This window comes from Zootoca vivipara, chromosome 6, assembly GCF_963506605.1.
Source record: "Zootoca vivipara chromosome 6, rZooViv1.1, whole genome shotgun sequence".
NCBI lineage: Eukaryota > Metazoa > Chordata > Lepidosauria > Squamata > Lacertidae > Zootoca > Zootoca vivipara.
In genome coordinates, this window is record NC_083281.1 from 22,653,583 (window position 1) to 22,671,985 (window position 18,403).

Here is an 18,403-nt window from a genome sequence, read left to right on the forward strand (position 1 = left end):
CTTAAGAGGTTGGATGCCCCCCTGTCCCCTGTCAGGGCTGCTTTAGTTGAGACTGCGGCATTGCAGGAGGTTGGGCTAGAATGACCCGCGGGATCCCTTCCACCTCTGCAATTATGTGATCCCAAGCATTCAACTGCGGAAAAGCTGAATTCCCGGAATCGCTTGCTTTTCCGACAAAAAGGCAGCCCGCGAGCTTTCGCTTTCGCTTTCACCCCCCCTATATTTCCACCTGCAGGCAAGTCACGTGGAAGCCGATTCCCCCCCCCCCGCCCCCAGCCGGCCAGACGCCAGTTTTTCGGAGAAGGGCGATCTGGTGGGTGCAATTTTTGAGCAGTTTTTCTGCGCCGCAACCGAGAAAAGACAAGAGGTGGGCTTGGGGGATCGCTCCCTATCTGAACATCCAAGGCAAGCGGGAAGCGCTTTGCAAACCACCCGGGAGAACTTTGAGCTGGGGGGGGGGGGAGCGAAACATCGTAGCTTCGGATTCCTTGTCGCTCCTCTCTTTTTGCGAGGTAAGCGCGGCGCTGGCATGTGGGCGGTAGCCAAAGCTGGTAAGGCTGGGAACCCCAGCGGGGAAGTGGTTGGCAAGGGAAGGGTTAAACATGGAGCCTGCGGGAGGGGGTTGAATGCGCGCGCGGCGCCTGCAGCGACTTTGCTCCCTTTTGCTAATACTGTACTGTACTGTATTACTAATGCTTCCACGTATGTCTTGCAACGCCACCGCCCCACGTCTCCTCGGCAGTAACTCCTACGTGTCCTGCGGTGCTTACCTTCAGGTAAGTGTATGGGGTTCACTTTCCGAGCTCTGAATAAACTTTTAATTGAGTTTATGTTTCACGTTTCATTCAGTAGAAAGTAGTTATAAGCCAGGCATCCCGAAACTGCCGCCCTCCAGGTGTTTTGGCCTACAACTCCCATGATCCCTAGCTAACAGGACCAGTGGTCAGGGATGATGCTGTGCCAACCTAGGGTCAGTGGTGGCGACAGCAAACTCTGGCATAATGAGCTCCTCTGTTTTCCTTTTGCAGACTCATCTTCCATAGCTGCCAAGTTTTCCCCTTTCTCGCGGGGAAGCCTATTCAGCATAAGGAAAAATCCCTTTAAAAAAGGGATAACTTGGCAGCTATGATCTTCTCTTGCATGATGGCCCCAGGGCAGGTCCACATGGCGGCTCCTATTTGCCTAATTGAGAACAATCCAGACGGGAAGCTTGTGGTGAACCAGGAGGCTGCAGAGGTGCTTGCCGGGATCCGCCAGCCGGTGGTGGTGGTGGCCATTGCGGGGTTGTACCGCACGGGCAAGTCCTACCTCATGAACAGGCTTGCGGGCAAGAGAAAAGGTGACTGGCTTCATGAATATTCCTTGTTACTCAAGGGAAGGGCTGGAGTCTAGTAGCTTCGCATGAGGAAGCTACTGGTGTTTCTGGAACAGGGTATCAGAGCTACTGGATTTCCTCCTAGCCTGGGGAGAAGCATGGAGGAAGAAGAGTACATTAATATTTATACAGAACCAGAGCGGATGGGAAGGACTTTGGGGCAGAGGTCCCCACTGAGCAGGAAGCTACCTTAATATGGCAGGTAACACACGTTGCCATCTTATGGGGTATCCTAGGACTATTACCTAACTGCCCCACTGAAGGAACATCAGCACAAGTGGCACTTTGCAGACTACATGGCACCAAAATGATAGGCCTGTGAGTATATTGCAGGGATGTCCAACAGGTTGATCGCAATCTACTGGTAGATCCCCTCAATGTTTTGGTAGATCGTGGTTGATCTCTGGCTCCCTTTCCTCTACGTCTGTAAATCTGACTCCTGCCCTGCCCCCTCATCCCGCCCTCCATTGTTGTTTGAACTCAGGAAGGGAAGATGGGGCTCCCTCTGTGTGGCTGTTTTCATTCATAGCGATGTTTTTGTGAGTGACTTAACCCCTACTTCCCTTGCCTTCCCCCTCAAATGGAACTCTCCTCCCCCAAAAAGCCTGCACCTTAACCCCCCCCAACGGTGCTTCCCTCATCTCCCAAAAAGCTGAAGAACTTTGAGCTGAACCCCTAAAAACGGGCTTTCTTCCTCCCCAAAAAAGCTCAACAAGTTTGAGCTGAACCTCTAAAAAAAACCAGGGGTAGATCATTGCCAGATGTTCATTCTGAAAGTAGATGACAGCCTCTTGGGAGTTGGCCACCCCTTGTATATTGCAATATATATTTCAACAAGAGAGTACAGTTCAATAAGAAGGTGAATCAATGTGAGCAATGGACTCATATCGGTCCTGGTTACTCCTCAAAGTCCTGTGAGGTGGCTTCTTTGTCCTCTGAGGATGTCTGGAACCCTGTGGCAGCTGGACCTTGAGCCAAAGAGAGTTTGCCATCTGATCCTAGGTATCTTTACTCAGAAGTAAGTTCCACAGAGTTTAGAAACTGTGTGCAGGATCAAAGCCTTCAACCTCAGCACTGCTTGTTTTCTAGAATGGTTGGGGCAACCCAGTCAGATGGGCGGCATAATAATAATAATAATAATAATAATAATAATAATAATAATAATAATATCATAATCATCATCATCTGCTCCTCCTCCCACAGGTTTCTGTCTGGGTACCACAGTGCAGGCGCTCACCAAGGGCATCTGGATGTGGTGTCTCCCACATCCCTACAGGTCAGACCTCTCACTGGTGTTACTGGATACAGAAGGGTTGGGTGATGTGCAGAAGGTGAGCTGGGGGAGATGGCAACTCAGGTGGGGGCTGCAGAAGCCCAACGCATTCAAAAAAGCCCTGTGACAAAATCCGCTGGCCAAATATTCATAGGGATGACCGATACTTATGCCAGTTATATCACTGTGTTACACATTTTGGAATGTTCCTGTAACCCAGAATTTGTTAGCAGGATAAAAGCAAGGGTGGGTATAGCTGGCTGTTTCTGGCCCCCCAAGTTGTCCCTACCCCAAACATGCCATTTTAAAAGAAGGCCGCACCCACTTTTATAATTTGGCCACATCTACTTTGACATGTGACTTCCAGAAGGTTAGCCATATGCTAATGTGGCGGCCCTTGGGGGAAAGTGAAGAAAGTTAGCCTCTTCTGCTGGAGGGGCCAACATTTATTATGAAACTAAATTTCTTGGTGCAGGTATTTGTGGTTTGCAAATGGGGCATCTATCATGTTTACCCGATTTCGCGGTCCGGTCAGCGGGCGGTTGAAGCCCTGGCTGAGGACGTCAGGACCAGGGCAAGATGGTGGTGTAGAAGCAGGAACAGGTGCAGGGTTGAGGGTCCAGCAGCAGGCAGTCACAGGGTCAAGGAGCAAGGCAGAGGCGAAGGTCTGGGAGTCAAGGAGCAAGGCGTCAGCAAGGCAAAGGTCCAAGGGTCGAGGATCAAGGCGTCGGCAAAGGCAAAGGTCCAAGGAGCAAAAGGCCAGAGGCAACCAGGCAGGGATAGCGTTGCTGTGGCAAAGAGCTGAAGGGAAATGCTGAGCTTTTATCCCTCCCAGCTCCTGCCACCAGGTGCAGTGAGATATCGTGGTCTCACCTGAGTGGTCACTCCCTGCCTCTCCAGCACAAGCTGAGGCCTCACCTGAGTGGCCACTCCTTGCTTCTCCAGCACAAGCTGAGGCAGGCCCCAGTCCTGCAAAGCACTACAGGCCCCAGAGCCTGACTCCTGCCCATACTCCTGACACCCGAGTGACAATTCATTGACACAAGGCGCAGCTCTGAAAAACATTTCAAGTACGCAGAAAATGCTGCCACTCAAGGAAGTTTACAATGAACTATAATGCTTCACTGAAGAATGAGAGTTCTCGGTGAAGGCATGATATTTTAATATGCCAATAGGGTCATGTTTAATAATACCCTATAGGTGCTTTATAGTTTTCCTGGGACACATTAGACAGCAAAAATGAAATTGTAACATTTAATGTATTGTATCAACAAAGGTTTCAGTTTCAGGCTTGTTTCCAGCAATAATTGCTCTGGGTGTGCCAGGGCAGTTCCACTTGCCAGATTTGTGCTACACAAGATAATTAGTCATCACAAACACAAACAGTGATTCTGCAGTCAACTGTGTGGGCTGTGTTTGCTTCGTCTTGAAATGATAAAAAATTTCCCCCTGAAATTCATGGCCTTTATGGTAAGCAGTCTTGCATTTATTTGCTCATTTTGCAAGCAGCACACAGGTTTTTTGTTCTCTGTACCACCTAAATGGCAAATGCTACCGTACTTCTTCCATGGTGTGTGAGTGATTGAGAGCTAAGAAGAACAAGAGTGGTGCAGTGCTGGAAATTCTACCGATCATTATTTCTGGCTCTGCCCAACATTGGTTGCATGCATCCTGGCTAGCTTTCCCTGTGGTTCAGCAGATTTAACCACTTTTACCTTGTGTGCTAAGGGACGCGGGTGGCGCTCAGAGCCTAGGGCTTGCCGATCAGAAGGTTGGCGGTTCAAATCCCCACGACGGGGTGAGCTCCCGTTGTTCAGTCCCAGCTCCTGCCAACCTAGCTGTTCGATAGCATGCAGTGCAAGTAGATAAATAGTTACCGCTCCAGTGAGAAGGTAAATGGTGTTTCCGTGCACTGCTCTGCTTCGCCAGAAGCGGCTTTGTCATGCTGGCCACATGACCTGGAAGCTGTGCACCGCCTCCCTTGGCCAATAACGCGAGATGAGTGCTGCAACCCCAGAGTTGGTCACGACTGGACCTAATGGTCAGGAGTCCCTTTACCTTGTGTGCTAGAATTTACTCTTTATTTTAATTGAAAGTTTAAATTCTCAGGATATTGAGTTCCTGTACCCATCACCAAATTCTGGTACAAGCCACTTCGGAGGCTGTGTGACAGGTTGAGTGTCATAGATGGAAAAAACCTAAACATACAGGTGAAACTTGGAAAATTAGAATATCGTCAAAAAGTGCATTTATTTCAGTAATGCAACTTACTATTTTTTCTTTTTCTTTTAATTTTTACAAATGCTTTCTTTGGGAAATTCCACAGTAATAAAACAAATAGTTACAATAATACAAAAATAAACATTGCTATTACATTTCATTAATTACATTTCATTTATAATTGACCCACCTAACGACAAATAATTACAATTACAACAAATAAAGGCTTGACATATCTTGCTTTGCATGCCATGCATCTATCTCATATATTGGTTTCACCTTTTAAGTTGCATTACTGAAATAAATGCACTTTTCAACGATATTCTAATTTTCCAAGTTTCACCTGTACAATAAACACATCTGTTTTGTGCTTTTGGGGTAGTTGCCAACAGTTAGGCAATATGCCTCTGCAAGGCTTCCAAGTGCAGTCTAAGATGCTGCAAGCAAGTTATGATCTGCATTCATTTCCAAGGAGCAGCGGAAAAGCAACAACACAAACCTCGAAGCAGCTATCTTTGCATATGTAGCTCCCTGAGGAAAGAGCTGCAGCTGGCAATGGGGCAATGGGATCTGGGGTGATGGAGTCTTGGGATATCCTAGAAAGGCCTGTTTCTGTTTCAGGGAAACACACAGAACGACTCGTGGATCTTTGCCCTGGCCATTCTGCTCAGCAGCACCCTGGTGTACAACAGCATGGGCACCATTGACCAAAATGCCCTGGAGAACCTGCAGTATCCTTTGGGGGCATCAGAAATCCCAGCTGGGCTTGCACGCTTGGCCTGGAGGATCTAGGAGGAGGCAGGTGTAGGTTGTCCCCCTAGGGGTTTCACTCCATGGGAGACAGATCTCTTGATGCAGAAGCAGGTGGAATGAACCCTCCTGGTCTGAGACTCCATGATGCTAAGACTGGTTTGCATGATGCTGAGGAACTATGATGCTAAGACTGGTTTGCATGATGCTGAGATAGGTGGAAGGAGTAGTCGGAAAAAACACACACAAAAAAAACACCCTTCCAGTAGCACCTTAGAGACCAACTAAGTTTGTCATTGGTATGAGCTTTCGTGTGCATGCAGACTTCTTCAGATGAACACGAAAGCTCATACCAATGACAAACTTAGTTGGTCTCTAAGTTGCTACTGGAAGGAATTTTATTTATTTTTTGTTTCGACTACGTCAGACCAACACGGCTACCTACCTGTAACTAGTGGAAGGAGTAGGGGAGCTAGGAATCCTTGAAGGGGTGGGTTCAGGAATTGACCTGAAGGTGTATAATAAGGGCATAAGGTCACAATGTTAAAACAAGTCCCTTGCCACAAAGCTCTCCCCAAATCACAACTGCAAGAGGTGGTCAGTCTGTAGCATAGAAAATCTCACTGCACCTGCTCGGAGGTAATCTCATTCTCCAGCCACTACTGCACCTGCAGACAGGTCCAGCCAGTGCATGATTTGGCTGAAGTTCATATTGCAAAGCCCCAGCCCAGCCCTGGAATTGTTTTCCTTAGCACTCCCCAGCTATGTCACTGAGCTGACAAAAAAGATTAAAGCAAAAGCTTCCTCCGGGGAAGATACAGAGGAGGAGAACTCTGCTGAATTTGTCCGCTTCTTCCCAGACTTCATCTGGGCAGTGCGGGATTTCACACTACAGCTGGAGATAGATGGACAGCCCATCACTGAGGACGGGTACCTGGAGAATGCCTTGAGATTGCGGAAAGGTACAATAACTGCAAAAAGATAAGGAAGCGTCTGAGGTGGGGAGGGAAAGCTGGGGCTTGTTAACAGCCTAGAGGACACTGTTAATTTGGAGGCATACAGCTGATGTAAAGAATAAGGGCCTAGAATTCAAGTGAGTGCATATGACTTTTCTGCTGCTCCAGAGAAGCGGACACGGATCAATGGATTCAAACTTCAAGAAAGAAGATTCCACCTAAACATTAGGAAGAACTTCCTGACAGTAAGAGCTGTTCGACAGTGGAATTTGCTACCAAGGAGTGTGTGGAGTCTCCTTCTTTGGAGGTCTTTAAGCAGAGGCTTGACAGCCATATGTCAAGAATGCTTTGATGGTGTTTCCTGCTTGGCAGGGGGTTGGACTGGATGACCCTTGTGGTCTCTTCCAACTCTATGATTCTATGATTCTATGACCAGTCATGTACCCGTTGAGGGCCAAATGGGTTTAACAAGCATCCCCATGCTACTTGCCTGATGGAGCACACATATAGGTACATCACGACAATACATCAAAACTGCATACTACCAAGTGTACCATGTTGCTTGTGCATTTGGACTGGGCCTCCTGAAACCCCTCTGACGCCTTGCCCAATAATCTCACATATACTTGTGTGAGCTGTATGTACATGCTCAAAAGCGTCATTATTTTATACCATCACATTTGCAGTGCTGAGACAGAGAGCACTATCCTAACTCAGCGTACAGTAACTCCTGGGTCCTCAGATGTTGAGTCAGCATGGAAACTTGAATGTGTACAAAATAAGTTTTCCCACACTGGGGAGATGAATGGTACGTTTTCTGTTTAATTTGTCAATATTAACAAATCGTCTTGTGTGTTCACACTTCTTCCTTAGGTGACACTGAGCAAATCCAGAAGTTCAATGTGCCCAAGTCATGTATCCGCAAATTCTTTCCATCACGGAAATGTTTCACGTTTGACCGCCCAGCTAACAAGAAGAATTTGCATCAGCTAGAGCATCTGGAAGAAGATGATTTGGAGGAGGATTTCTTGGAACCGGTGGGTCGTTTCTGCCAACACATCTGGGAGACATCTCGACCCAAGACAGTCCCGGGAGGCCAAGTTGTGACAGGGAGAAGTAAGGAACGCTTTTGCAAGTTTGTAGGTTGGGACAGGTGGCAGTTAGAAACCATTTCAATAGGAGCCATTTCACACTCTTCCACTGTCTCTCAAGACAGGTGGATGCCAACCAATAAAAACCAATAATTGGCCATTGTACAGAACACCTCAGAGCTTCAGACCTCAGGTGTTGAAAGTACACCTAACACACCTTAGTGCTGATCAGTGACCTCTGTTGCACTTTGGACTTGAGATTTCGATACTTTTGCCTGGTGTAGTTCTGATGATACTACAGTCGTACCTTGGTTTTCGAACGCCTTGTGACTCGAAAGTTTTGGCTCCTGAACACCGCAAACCCAGAAAGGAGTGTTAATAATAATAATAATAATAATAATAATAATAATAATAATAATTTATTATTTATACCCCGCCCATCTGGCCGGGTTCCCCCAGCCACTCTGGGCGGCTTCCAACAAAATATTAAAATACAGAAATCCATCAAACATTAAAAGCTTCCCTAAACAGGGCTGCCTTAAGATGCCTTCTAAAGGTCTGGTAGTTGTTATTCTCTTTGACCTCTGGTGGGAGGTTTGCGAACTTTTTTTTGCAAGCTGAACATCCGACGTGGCTTCCACGGCTTCCGATTGAGTGCAGGAAGCTCCTGGAGCCAATTGGAAGCTGCACCTTGGTTTTTGAACATTTTCAGAAGTCAAATGGACTTCCGGAATGGATTCCGTTTGAGAACCAAGGTATGACTGTAATAACAAGTCTCAAACTGGGAATTTCATAGGTGGAGCCTTTTTCCTCTGTCAGCAGAGCAGCTTGTGGATGTTGCGATGTCTGCTGCATAGCAGCGCCACCATTCTAGATGGCTTAGGGCGAAGGGTGTTACTCAAACCAGCCCATTAGGGATCAGGTGACATCAGAAACCAATAGGGTCCCACTTGGCTGTAGAAAATGGTTGGTTCAGGCCTGACTCCTCAGTTGGAGCAGGTGCAGACTAAGGACTTGCCCAATGCAGAGCAAAATATGGATTTGCACATGCTGTCTCCCCATTAATCTAGGAGTGTTCACATGACATATTCTCTTGTCTCAGTGTTCCCCTTGTCTCTCCTTTTCCCTTCTTTAAAGTACATTTTTTTAACCTGGCCATTTCATAATTTCCAAGGATCAGCTGTGCCCTGCATGTAAAAGGGGAAATGTCCAGGACAACAAGTGCCCCTACATTAATGGGGGAGACCGGTAAGTACAAATCCACATTTTGCTCCGGTGTGGCCAATCCCTCAGTTGCATGTAAGTTGCTGAGTTGTGGGAGAGAGCAAGGGAGGAAGAGTAACAAGAGTAACTAGGAGGAGGTATGTGTTGGATTTCTATCAAGATTCCTCCCTGCTTTTTCAGCCAATATGTATTCAAGTTATTTCCTGCAGCCACGAGGGACAGAATCTTGCTTTTGTAAATAGAAAACGGGTGGCTACTATGCCCTTTATTATTATTATTACATGTAAGATACGGTAACTGTATTCTGCTCTCGCCTGGTGAATCTGCAGCTACTTGATGCAGACTTGATACTTGATGCAGACAAACAACTCAAGGGTGTTTGGGGCCTGCAATTACTCTTTCAGTGCAAGGAGGTTAGTTCTGTGGCTTCACTGTTCCTTCCCTCTTCAGTGCTTGAGAAGTTATTGAAGATCTACGTCGATGCTATCAACAGTGGGGATGTGCCGTGCTTGGAGAACGCAGTGCTGGCCCTGTCTGAGATTGAGAACGCAGCTGCTGTGCACGAGGCCGTTTCCTGTTACGAAGAGCTGGTGGGGAAGCAGTTGGCGTTGCCCACAGACACTGTAGATGAGCTGCTGGCTGTGCATGCCGAGTGCGAGAAGGCAGCCAATGCTGTCTTCATGGCCCGTGCCTTTGGCATCATGCACGTTAAAAAATTCCAGGAGGATCTTGAGGTATATGTGCTTTCATTTGTGCCTCGTCAACTGTCTCTACCAGTGTGGCTGGAAACAGAACTTAGGGTCATTTTTTAAAAGTTCCTTCCTGCTCCTCAGACTGTTTCGCAGGCCCGAAAAAAAGGCCTCAAGAATGCTGAAATGTAGACAAATGTAGGTCCTCTGCCCCCCCAGACGCACCCCATCTGCATCATACATTTGAAGCAGTTTCATATCATTTTAAACAGTCATGGCTTCCCCCTAAGAATTCTGGGCGCTGTAGTTTTTTCAACCACTCTGGAAACTGTAGCTCTCTGATGGGGAATAGGGATCTCCTAACCAGGGCTGGCAGAGACATTTTGGCACTTGAGGCAAACCACAAAATGGCGCCCCCACCTCCTGAAGATCTACATCAGGAACAAGGGTGGGGGGTGGGGAGAATAAAGATCTACATCACACTCTGCAGCTCCTGTGGATTTTGCCATCTGAGGTGGTCTCACCTTGCCTCACAGGCTGGCTGGCTGGCACTCTCCTAACAATTCTTCCAAGCCAACTGCAGCTCCCCAAATTCATGGGAGTCCTATAGCACTTTAAATGTGCAGTGCAGATGGGGTCATGGAACCAGAAACTTTCTCGGTGGTCAGAGAGGAAACCCACAAGGCAGAGAATGCAATTAAAAACTGAACCTTGGAGAAGGGCTGGAGCACCAGAATACAGCCCCGCTTTGCATGCAGAAGGTCCCAGGTGCATTCCCCTGCGTCTCCAGGCATTTGTGATATGAAAAAAGATCACACTTAGTAAAGCTTATTTAGAGAAAATCCTGTTGCATAGCTATAGATGTCATGGCTAGGAGGGCCTTCCATAGCTTACTTATTTATTGGGTTTATATGCCGCCTTTTCTTCCAAGGTGGTTTAAAACACCAAAGCAAATAAAAAAGGTAAAGGTAAAGGACCCCTGACAGTTAGGTTCAGTTGCAGACAACTCTCGGGTTGCGGTGCTCATCTCCTTTACAGGCTGAGGGAGCCGGCGTTTGTCCCAGGACAGTTTTTCCAGGTCATGTGGCCAGCAGGACTAAGCCACTTCTGGCGCAACGAAACACCGAAACCAGAGCAGCGCATGGAAGCGCCGTTTACCTTCCTGCCGGAGCGGTACCTATTTATCTACCAGGGCTGTCTTAAGCATACCCGGCGCCGTGGTGCAAAGATCCCTCCGGTGCCCCCTCCCTAGTTCTTGACCTTTCCCCAAGCCTCTGCGGGGATCGCTCTCCTCCCTCGGGGGCTTGGGAAGGAAGCTGCACGTCCACCAGCCATATAGTTGGCGGGGTGCAGCTTCCATCCTAAGCCTCTGTAGGGATCGCATTATTTTTTCCCAAAATATACTCCACCTCCCCCACATGGTCTGAGGCCTGGTGGACCCAGGGCCGGTGCTAGGATTTTTTGCACCCTAGGCAAGATCAATGGGACCGAGCAACAGGAGCTCACCCTGTCGCAGGGATTCGAACCGCCGACCTTCTGACCAGCAAGCCCAAGAGGCTCAGTGGTTTAGACCACAGCCCCACCCACATTATATTAAAAGACGACTGACAAGAGTCCTCTCATGCCAACTGGGAGCTGATGGAATGTGCACTTCCAGGCCTGGGCTCCTTCACTTCTGCCTGAAACTTACATGGTTTTCTCAGAGTCTCTTTGTCCAAAATGGAGACCGTTGCATGTTGTTCCCAGGCAGCGACAGACATAGAAATGCAGGCCAAGTTGACCTCAACTCCTTTACTTACGTAGCCTAGAGAATGCCACATTGAGCTAGCAGCAATCGGCACATTTCCAAGTGAAATCGAATATATGTGCATCTCCCAATAAACAGATGGCTGAAAATGGCAAGGAGCCTGGCTCTGAACTCGAGAAAAGATGTGGACAAATAATAAAACTGACGTCCACAACAAGCAGTTCCATTTCGACTGAAATCTGTGCTGTTGATTGTATGCGGCCTTAGTATGCCTTTCCTATTGCAACAGGGTACAGAACGGGGCAAGTTTCCCCCTCGTTGTTAACACACCATCTTTCCGCTGGTTTTGTTTTCGCTTTGCTCTGGCAGCTTCAGCTGAAGCAGAAAAAGGAAGAATTATGCCAGAGAAACGAACAGGTGTCCTTTGACCGCTGCAACAATGTGCTGGTGGAGCTTTACCGGAAGCTGGAAGCTGGAGTCCACATGGGAATTTATTCTGCTCCCGGTGGCTACCAGCGTTATCTGGAGAACTGGAACGAAATGGTGGAGGAATACCGTTCGGTACCCCGGAAAGGAATTCAGGTAGGTTCACTACTCAGAAGTACCTGAGCCAACATTTCCTCAGCATCCAAAGATTCAGCATTCTGATGCTGATGGAGAGTAGAACCAGACTGTAGACCAGAGGCCAAGGGGGCCAACTGTGACCATCCAGGCTTCTCCCTCTGGTCCTCTGTACTCTCCCCATGCTACAGCTCCTTAGCCATACCCCCTATGCTCAGGTCACAGCCCTCACTAGCCTTACTTGAGGGTTTCTGCCTTGCTGGAATGTGCCCCTGAACTTCCATAATGTGTCTTGTTTGCCTGGATGGAGGGCAGAAGGGTGTATGTGTTTGTGTGTAAAACTAGCATATTGCACAAACTAGCATATTACACTTTTACCTGTGGCTCCACCTGCCACTAGCAAGCACCTCCCAGAAGTTTCCCCGTAGGGAAGGCGGGTATCGGTCTGGAGGAAAAAAAAGGATTGTCGCCCTTACTGTAGATGTAAACTGCAATTCAATGCACATTTACTTGGGAGCAAGCCCCACTGAATTAATTACGATTTGATTCCAAGTAAATATGCCTAGGATTGGACTGTTAAATCAGTTTAAGAGGCATTCCTTCTTTGCAAGCTACAGTATGTGATAGGGATTACAGATCACTAACATCCATTTCTCAGCATCTCACCCCAACTACGGTACTATTATTCAGTTATTTGCTACATTAATACACCAAGGTTTTTTTGTCTTTAATCCCTGCATGTAATCTGCTTTGACTTTCCTCCCATATTTGCATTCAATTAATAACCTTTGTTTCCGATCCATTATCAGGCAGACTGTGCTCTTGAAGAATTCCAGAAATCCAAGGAGACCGTGGCAAAATCTCTCCTTCAAATGGACTGTGCCTTGACTGCCCAAGAGAAGGAACTTGAAGGTGGAGATCTGGAGGAGGGGACTTTACACATCATAAATTATATGTCATTGTTCTGGCCTGCCCTGGTGGGGCTCTGAGCTCCTAGCAAAGCAGGTTATAGTTGTGGTACCTCTTAGCTTTATGATATTGTAATCGGTATGGTGGTGTCACATTGAGCAGGATAAAACCCCAAAAGCACTGGGTGAAAGGGAGATGTATTTGATCTTACAGGTCCCTTGTTTTGTTGTGTAGCCATAGCTTGGGGTAAGGAGGAGTGATCAAGGGATGCCCCGAGAGAGAGTATTTTAATTCTGAAGTGTCTCTGGGAAAGGCGTATATTTTAGTCTGGAAGGACCTGATACAGTGGTACCTTGGTTATCATACTTAATCCGTTCTGGAAGTCCGTTCCAAAACTTGTTCCAAAACCAAGGTGCACTTTCCTATAGAAAGTAATGCAAAATGGATTAATCCATTCCAGACTTTTAAAAACAACCCCTAAAACAGCATTTTAACATGAATTTTACTATTTAACAAGACCATTGATCCATAAAATGAAAGCAATAATCAATGTACTGTACCATAAAATAAATAAGACAGTATTGTAGATGATTTTTTTAAAAAAACTTCTTACGTGCACTGATTATAGTCATTGTTTGGATGGGGGGCTTTTATCCATTTCCACAGTCACACTATCTATCTATCTATCTATCTATCTATCTATCTATCTATCTATCTATCTATCTATCTATCTATCTATCTGTAGCTGAACTGGGTTCCAAACAGCCACAAAACAAATTAACAGAAAAAGCCTCAAAAACAAAAATGCAAAATAAATAGCAAAAGCGCCAAGGTACCTTGCTTCTTGAACTTAATCTGTTCTGGAAGTCCATTTGACTTCCAAAATGTTCAAAAACCACTTGGCGTGGCTTCTGATTGGCACAAGCGCCCCAGAAACAATAACCGACAACTGCATCCGACATTCGGCTTCTGAAAAACATTCGAAAACTTACTTCCGGGTTTTTGGCGTTTGGGAACCAAAGCATTTGAGAGCCAAGGCGTTTGAGAACCAAGGTACCACTGTAAAGGAAATGGAGATTCTTTATCCAGATTGCCCTCAAAGAGTATTAAATATAAGACATGTAAAATCTTGGGTACATAAGAGATGCCTAAAATATAACAATGGAGGCAGCCTGATGAATATGACCAGGGAATGTCTTCTAAAGTCCGGATGCCACCACAAAGCAGGCCCTGCCCCCACCTCAGCTTGGAAGTTGGAGATACTCAAAGAGTGAAGACTGTAAAACCAGCCAAGTTCATAGGGTAGCAGGGGGTGGTCCTACAGATTTTGCTCTTTCAATGCTTTCCTGTCTGCCAGCAGTTCAGGTTGTCTCTCTTTCTTCGCTGGCTCCCAGCCCAGCGTGCTCAGGCCGAAGCAGTCCAGCTGCAGCAGAACCTGTTGGAGCAAAAGCAGGCGCAGTTGAAGCAAATGATGGAGGATGAGAAGCGAAGCCACGATGAACAGCTCCAGCTGTTGAGGGAGAAGATGGAGAAAGAGAAGAAGATGTTGGAAGAGGAAACAGAAAGGATGATACAGCATAAACTCAAGGTAAAGAGAGCTGAGCTGGTTGCAGACACTCGCCCACTGCAGTATGTATCTTTAGGTTGGGGTGGGGTGTGGTGGAGCTTGTGGTTGGATTTAACTCTCATCAGCACAAGCCAGTATGGCCTGTGTTCAGGTGCCAACAAGGTCTGGAGGGTCATTTTTCCCCAGTTCCTGCTTTTGGGCATGTTATTAAGATGGTGCTTGGAAGTGGAACCCTTCCCTCCACTCAAGGCCAAATCTAGTCACCCCTTCCCTTCTAAATGACTCCCCACCAGTCATTTATATATGCTAAGATATCCTCACCCTCTCAGTGCAGGCCACATGTTGTTTAGGTAAAGCTTGGATCCAACTCATGTAGTGCTTCTTCACAAATCCTGATATACTTATACTTATACTTATACTTATTATTATTGAAAACCAGTTCTAGCTTGGAGACAGTCTATTTTCAGGTTGTGTACATACAACATCTTATTCTAGAATTTATGGAGACTGAGACAGTAAGAGCTGTTCGGCAGTGGAATTTGCTACCAAGGAGTGTGGTGGAGTCTCCTTCTTTGGAGGTCTTTAAGCAGAGGCTTGACAGGCATATGTCAAGAATGCTTTGATGGTGTTTCCTGCTTGGCAGGGGGTTGGACTGGATGGCCCTTGTGGTCTCTTCCAACTCTATGATTCTATGAGTCCTTGTTTTTTCTACATAGTCCACAAACAATCTGCACCTTTTTATCCCTGATAAGTGCTTCTTGAGAAACTGCTGTAATTCCAAAAACAAAAGCTCATTGCAGATTGATTATGTGTTACCCCACAGTGTGTCCACCCAAAAACAGACGTAAATGGTCCCAGCCATGGGGCGTATGTTTGTGTGTGTATCCATAGCTGCCCAATGACATTGTGGGTGAGCGTGTTTCAAGAGCGCAGTCAGTACTTTCGTCCTTCGTTCTGCTGGGGCATGTGAAGGGAGGAATGGGCATATCAATTAGCCATACTGACCCTTGTGCATGGTAGGATCTAGAATCAATCTGGATTGAAAGCAGCATGTTGAGGATCAGCACAAACAATTCTAGATTGAGCAAAACTACATTTTTGTGCTATTAACAGCTGAGTGTGTACACAGCCTCAAAGGGTGCCTCTCATTTGGCAGCAGGCTGGAAAAAATGTACATTTTCATATCCAGCTAGTGTAGTGGACATTCTGCTCCAGTTCTGGTCTTATTATTGCATTTTATTTTTCTGTTGGAAGCCGCCCAGAGTGGCTGGGGAAACCCAGCCAGATGGGTGGGGTATCAATAAATTAATAATAATAATAATAATAATAATAATAATAATAATAATAATATTTTATTCTGCATCTGTAATTTTCTGCCCTCACTCTTCGAGTCTCTGTGTGCTCCATACCTTTCCAGGAACATGAGTTGCTGCTGAAAGAAGGATTTCAGAGGAAGGCAAGGGAGATGGAGAGTGAAATCCAACGTCTCAAGGAAGAAAAGAAAAGCTTTCCCTGGGAACAGGTGTTGTCTCTAGTGGGAGATTTGATCCCAGCTATGTTATCTTTGGCGCATCTTGCAACAGTTTCTGGAGCTGGGAGCACACCAAAGAGATCGAATAAATAGTTCCAGCATGGGGGTGGGGTGGGATTAATGCAGGTCGCAAGGTTGCATTTGAATGTATTGTTAGATGCATCTGCACTAGTGACGCCTTTTTCATTTTTCCCCCTCAAAAATTATTTCCTGTAGCACAAATGGATGAACTTTTGCCTATTAATGACTAAAATGAGGTATATTCCATTGAAATATTTAAAAAGGTTACGCACAAACCATTTTTAATTTTTTTGTATGCCGTTTTACCATTTCATAAAATTGTATTAACAATTCTATATATATTTCATATCAAATTGGGACACAACACCACATTCCACAATGGGGAGTGTTCTTAGCAACATAGGGTATACAAATGTCACACCTGCGCAAGGTAAAAGCCCCTTTTGGGGACCTCAAAACTCAGCCAGCAGACCCTGCCGGACATGCTCGGAAAAGAAGCTACAGGAGAGGTAGCAAAACATCGTCCTCTAGCGGCGTCTATACTGTTACTGCAGCTAAAAAAAGCTTCATTGTGTGTTTGATGACCCTATATAATGTTGTATATATGTGACTCTAAAGCTTGGGTTCAATTTTATATCTGCTTGCAGTGACTTCAAAAATGGTCAAAAGACGGATAAATAAAATTTTTTAAATCATTTTGTGCGTGAGGATTTTTTTAATCAAATCTCTTTGAAAGTAAGATTTTATCTAATCTTTAATGAAAGCTCATCAAATTATGATACAGGGAAATGAGGTTAAAAAAAAGTCAACACCCTAAATCTGCACCACTCAGGGAGCATGAGAGCTGTATCTATACACCTTTAAAGCACACTCAGAGCAACTTCTTTCCCTCTTAAGAATTCTGGGCACTGTAGTCACAGAGTTAAAATTCCCAATAATTCTAAACAAACTACAGTTCCCAGAATTCTTTGAGGGGATAAATGTGCTTCCAGTGTACTTTAAAAGTATGCTGTGTGCGCAGTGTTGGTCTTTTCTCCACTGACATTTGCTTAGGATAAAGATTATGCAGGGAAATGTATTCTGGGTGGGTCTTCTAAGAGAAAGCCCGCTATTAGCTTGTTTAGGTGTTTTTGGAACATGGTTGTGAATGCCAAAAAGTGAAGTAATGTTACATTTTTAACATATTAAGTCCGAGCTTCACTATACACAACTTTGAACCCCTGCTCTGGAGTTCCTTTGTGCAGAACTAAAAATAGGATAGGCTATTTCTAGAAAGGAAACAAGCCAGCCTTGCATTGCCCTCTAGTGGGCAGAGACAAGATGGTGATTGTCTACATAAAGTGTGTCTACTTAAATATCATCTCGCATTATTGGCCGAGGGAGCCGGCGTACAGCTTCCAGGTCATGTGGCCAGCATGACTAAGCCACGTCTGGCAAACCAGAGCAGCACATGAAAACGCCGTTTACCTTCCCGCTGCACTTTGATGTGCTTTTGAACTGCTAGGTTGGTAGGAGCTGGGACCGAGCAACGGGAGCTCACCCCGTCGCAGGGATTCGAACCGCTGACCTTCTGATCAGCAAGCCCTAGGCTCTGTGGTTTAACCCACAGCACCACCCGCGTCCCTAAAATATCAAGGATCACACCTAAAGCCAAAATTGTGTACTGTATAGTCAAAACACATTGGGTTCAATGGCGGGTGGGATTGCCAAAGTCATTTCCCTCCGAGCCCCACCCCCTTAAAAAATAAAAACCCACACACATGAAGCTGAATTCGCACAAGTTAAATGTGCATAAGTTGTGGTCTTGCTGTATTTGACTCAAGCAGCCTTCAACCAACCTGATCCCCTCCTGATGTTGTGGGACTACAACTCCCATCAACTATGACTATTGGCTATACCAGCTGGTGGGAGTTGTGGTTCACAACATCTGGAGGGCACCAGTACAGGGAAGGTTGGTTTAGGAGCATCTACAATGATTACCACCTCGACCTAGTGCATTGTTGTTAAATTTAATACCTTCTTTCTCCCCTCATCTTCTGCAGCCAGGCACAACTTAAATTTTTTCCCTTATGAAATCCGTTGTGTGAAAGAAATCAGCCCTGAAATATATGCAGTAGTGGAACATGCTCGGAGTCAATTTCCCTCTGTGCCGAGTAGCAACAACCTGCTGCGTGTATCCGGGGTTCAGTCTTTGCCCCTGTGGTGGGTGGATGTGCTGGAATTGCAGCCTCCAGTGCTGACAAGCTGGGTTTGTCCGCACGAGAGCAAAATGCAGGTTTGCATCGGCCTTTCTCCCCAATAACATAGGATTGCCCAAACGACATCTTCCCCATCCCAGTGTTGTCCTGGATCTTTCCCCTTTTAAATATTGTTTTTTTTTGAAAAAAATCCTTGGAAAGTCCAAAAAGGCTAGGATTGAAAACCTCCACATTTAAAACAGAGATGGTTTGGGACAACACTGGGATGAGGTCCACATTTTACCATGGGGT

The 18,403-nt window shown here is 46.1% G+C and overlaps 1 protein-coding gene across 3 annotated transcripts; it reads left to right on the plus strand.

Annotated features, from left to right (window-relative positions):
• The first annotated feature begins 296 nt into the window (after positions 1-296).
• Positions 297-16,615, plus strand: LOC118086351 (guanylate-binding protein 1-like). Of its 3 annotated transcripts, none has more exons than XM_035117859.2 (11): positions 297-512; positions 1,029-1,339; positions 2,579-2,706; positions 5,490-5,599; positions 6,381-6,580; positions 7,448-7,690; positions 9,340-9,623; positions 11,695-11,907; positions 12,696-12,798; positions 14,190-14,383; positions 15,780-16,615. In XM_035117859.2, the coding sequence occupies exons 2-11, from the start codon at positions 1,126-1,128 to the stop codon at positions 15,984-15,986; spliced, it is 1,896 nt and encodes a 631-aa protein (XP_034973750.1). In that variant the 5' UTR covers positions 297-512; positions 1,029-1,125; the 3' UTR covers positions 15,987-16,615. The 3 variants fall into 3 exon arrangements, with proteins under 3 accessions (XP_034973750.1, XP_034973749.1, XP_034973751.1); XM_035117858.2 differs by lacking the exon at positions 297-512 and adding an exon at positions 578-776; XM_035117860.2 differs by lacking the exons at positions 297-512; positions 1,029-1,339 and adding an exon at positions 579-776.
• Positions 16,616-18,403: the final 1,788 nt, after the last annotated feature.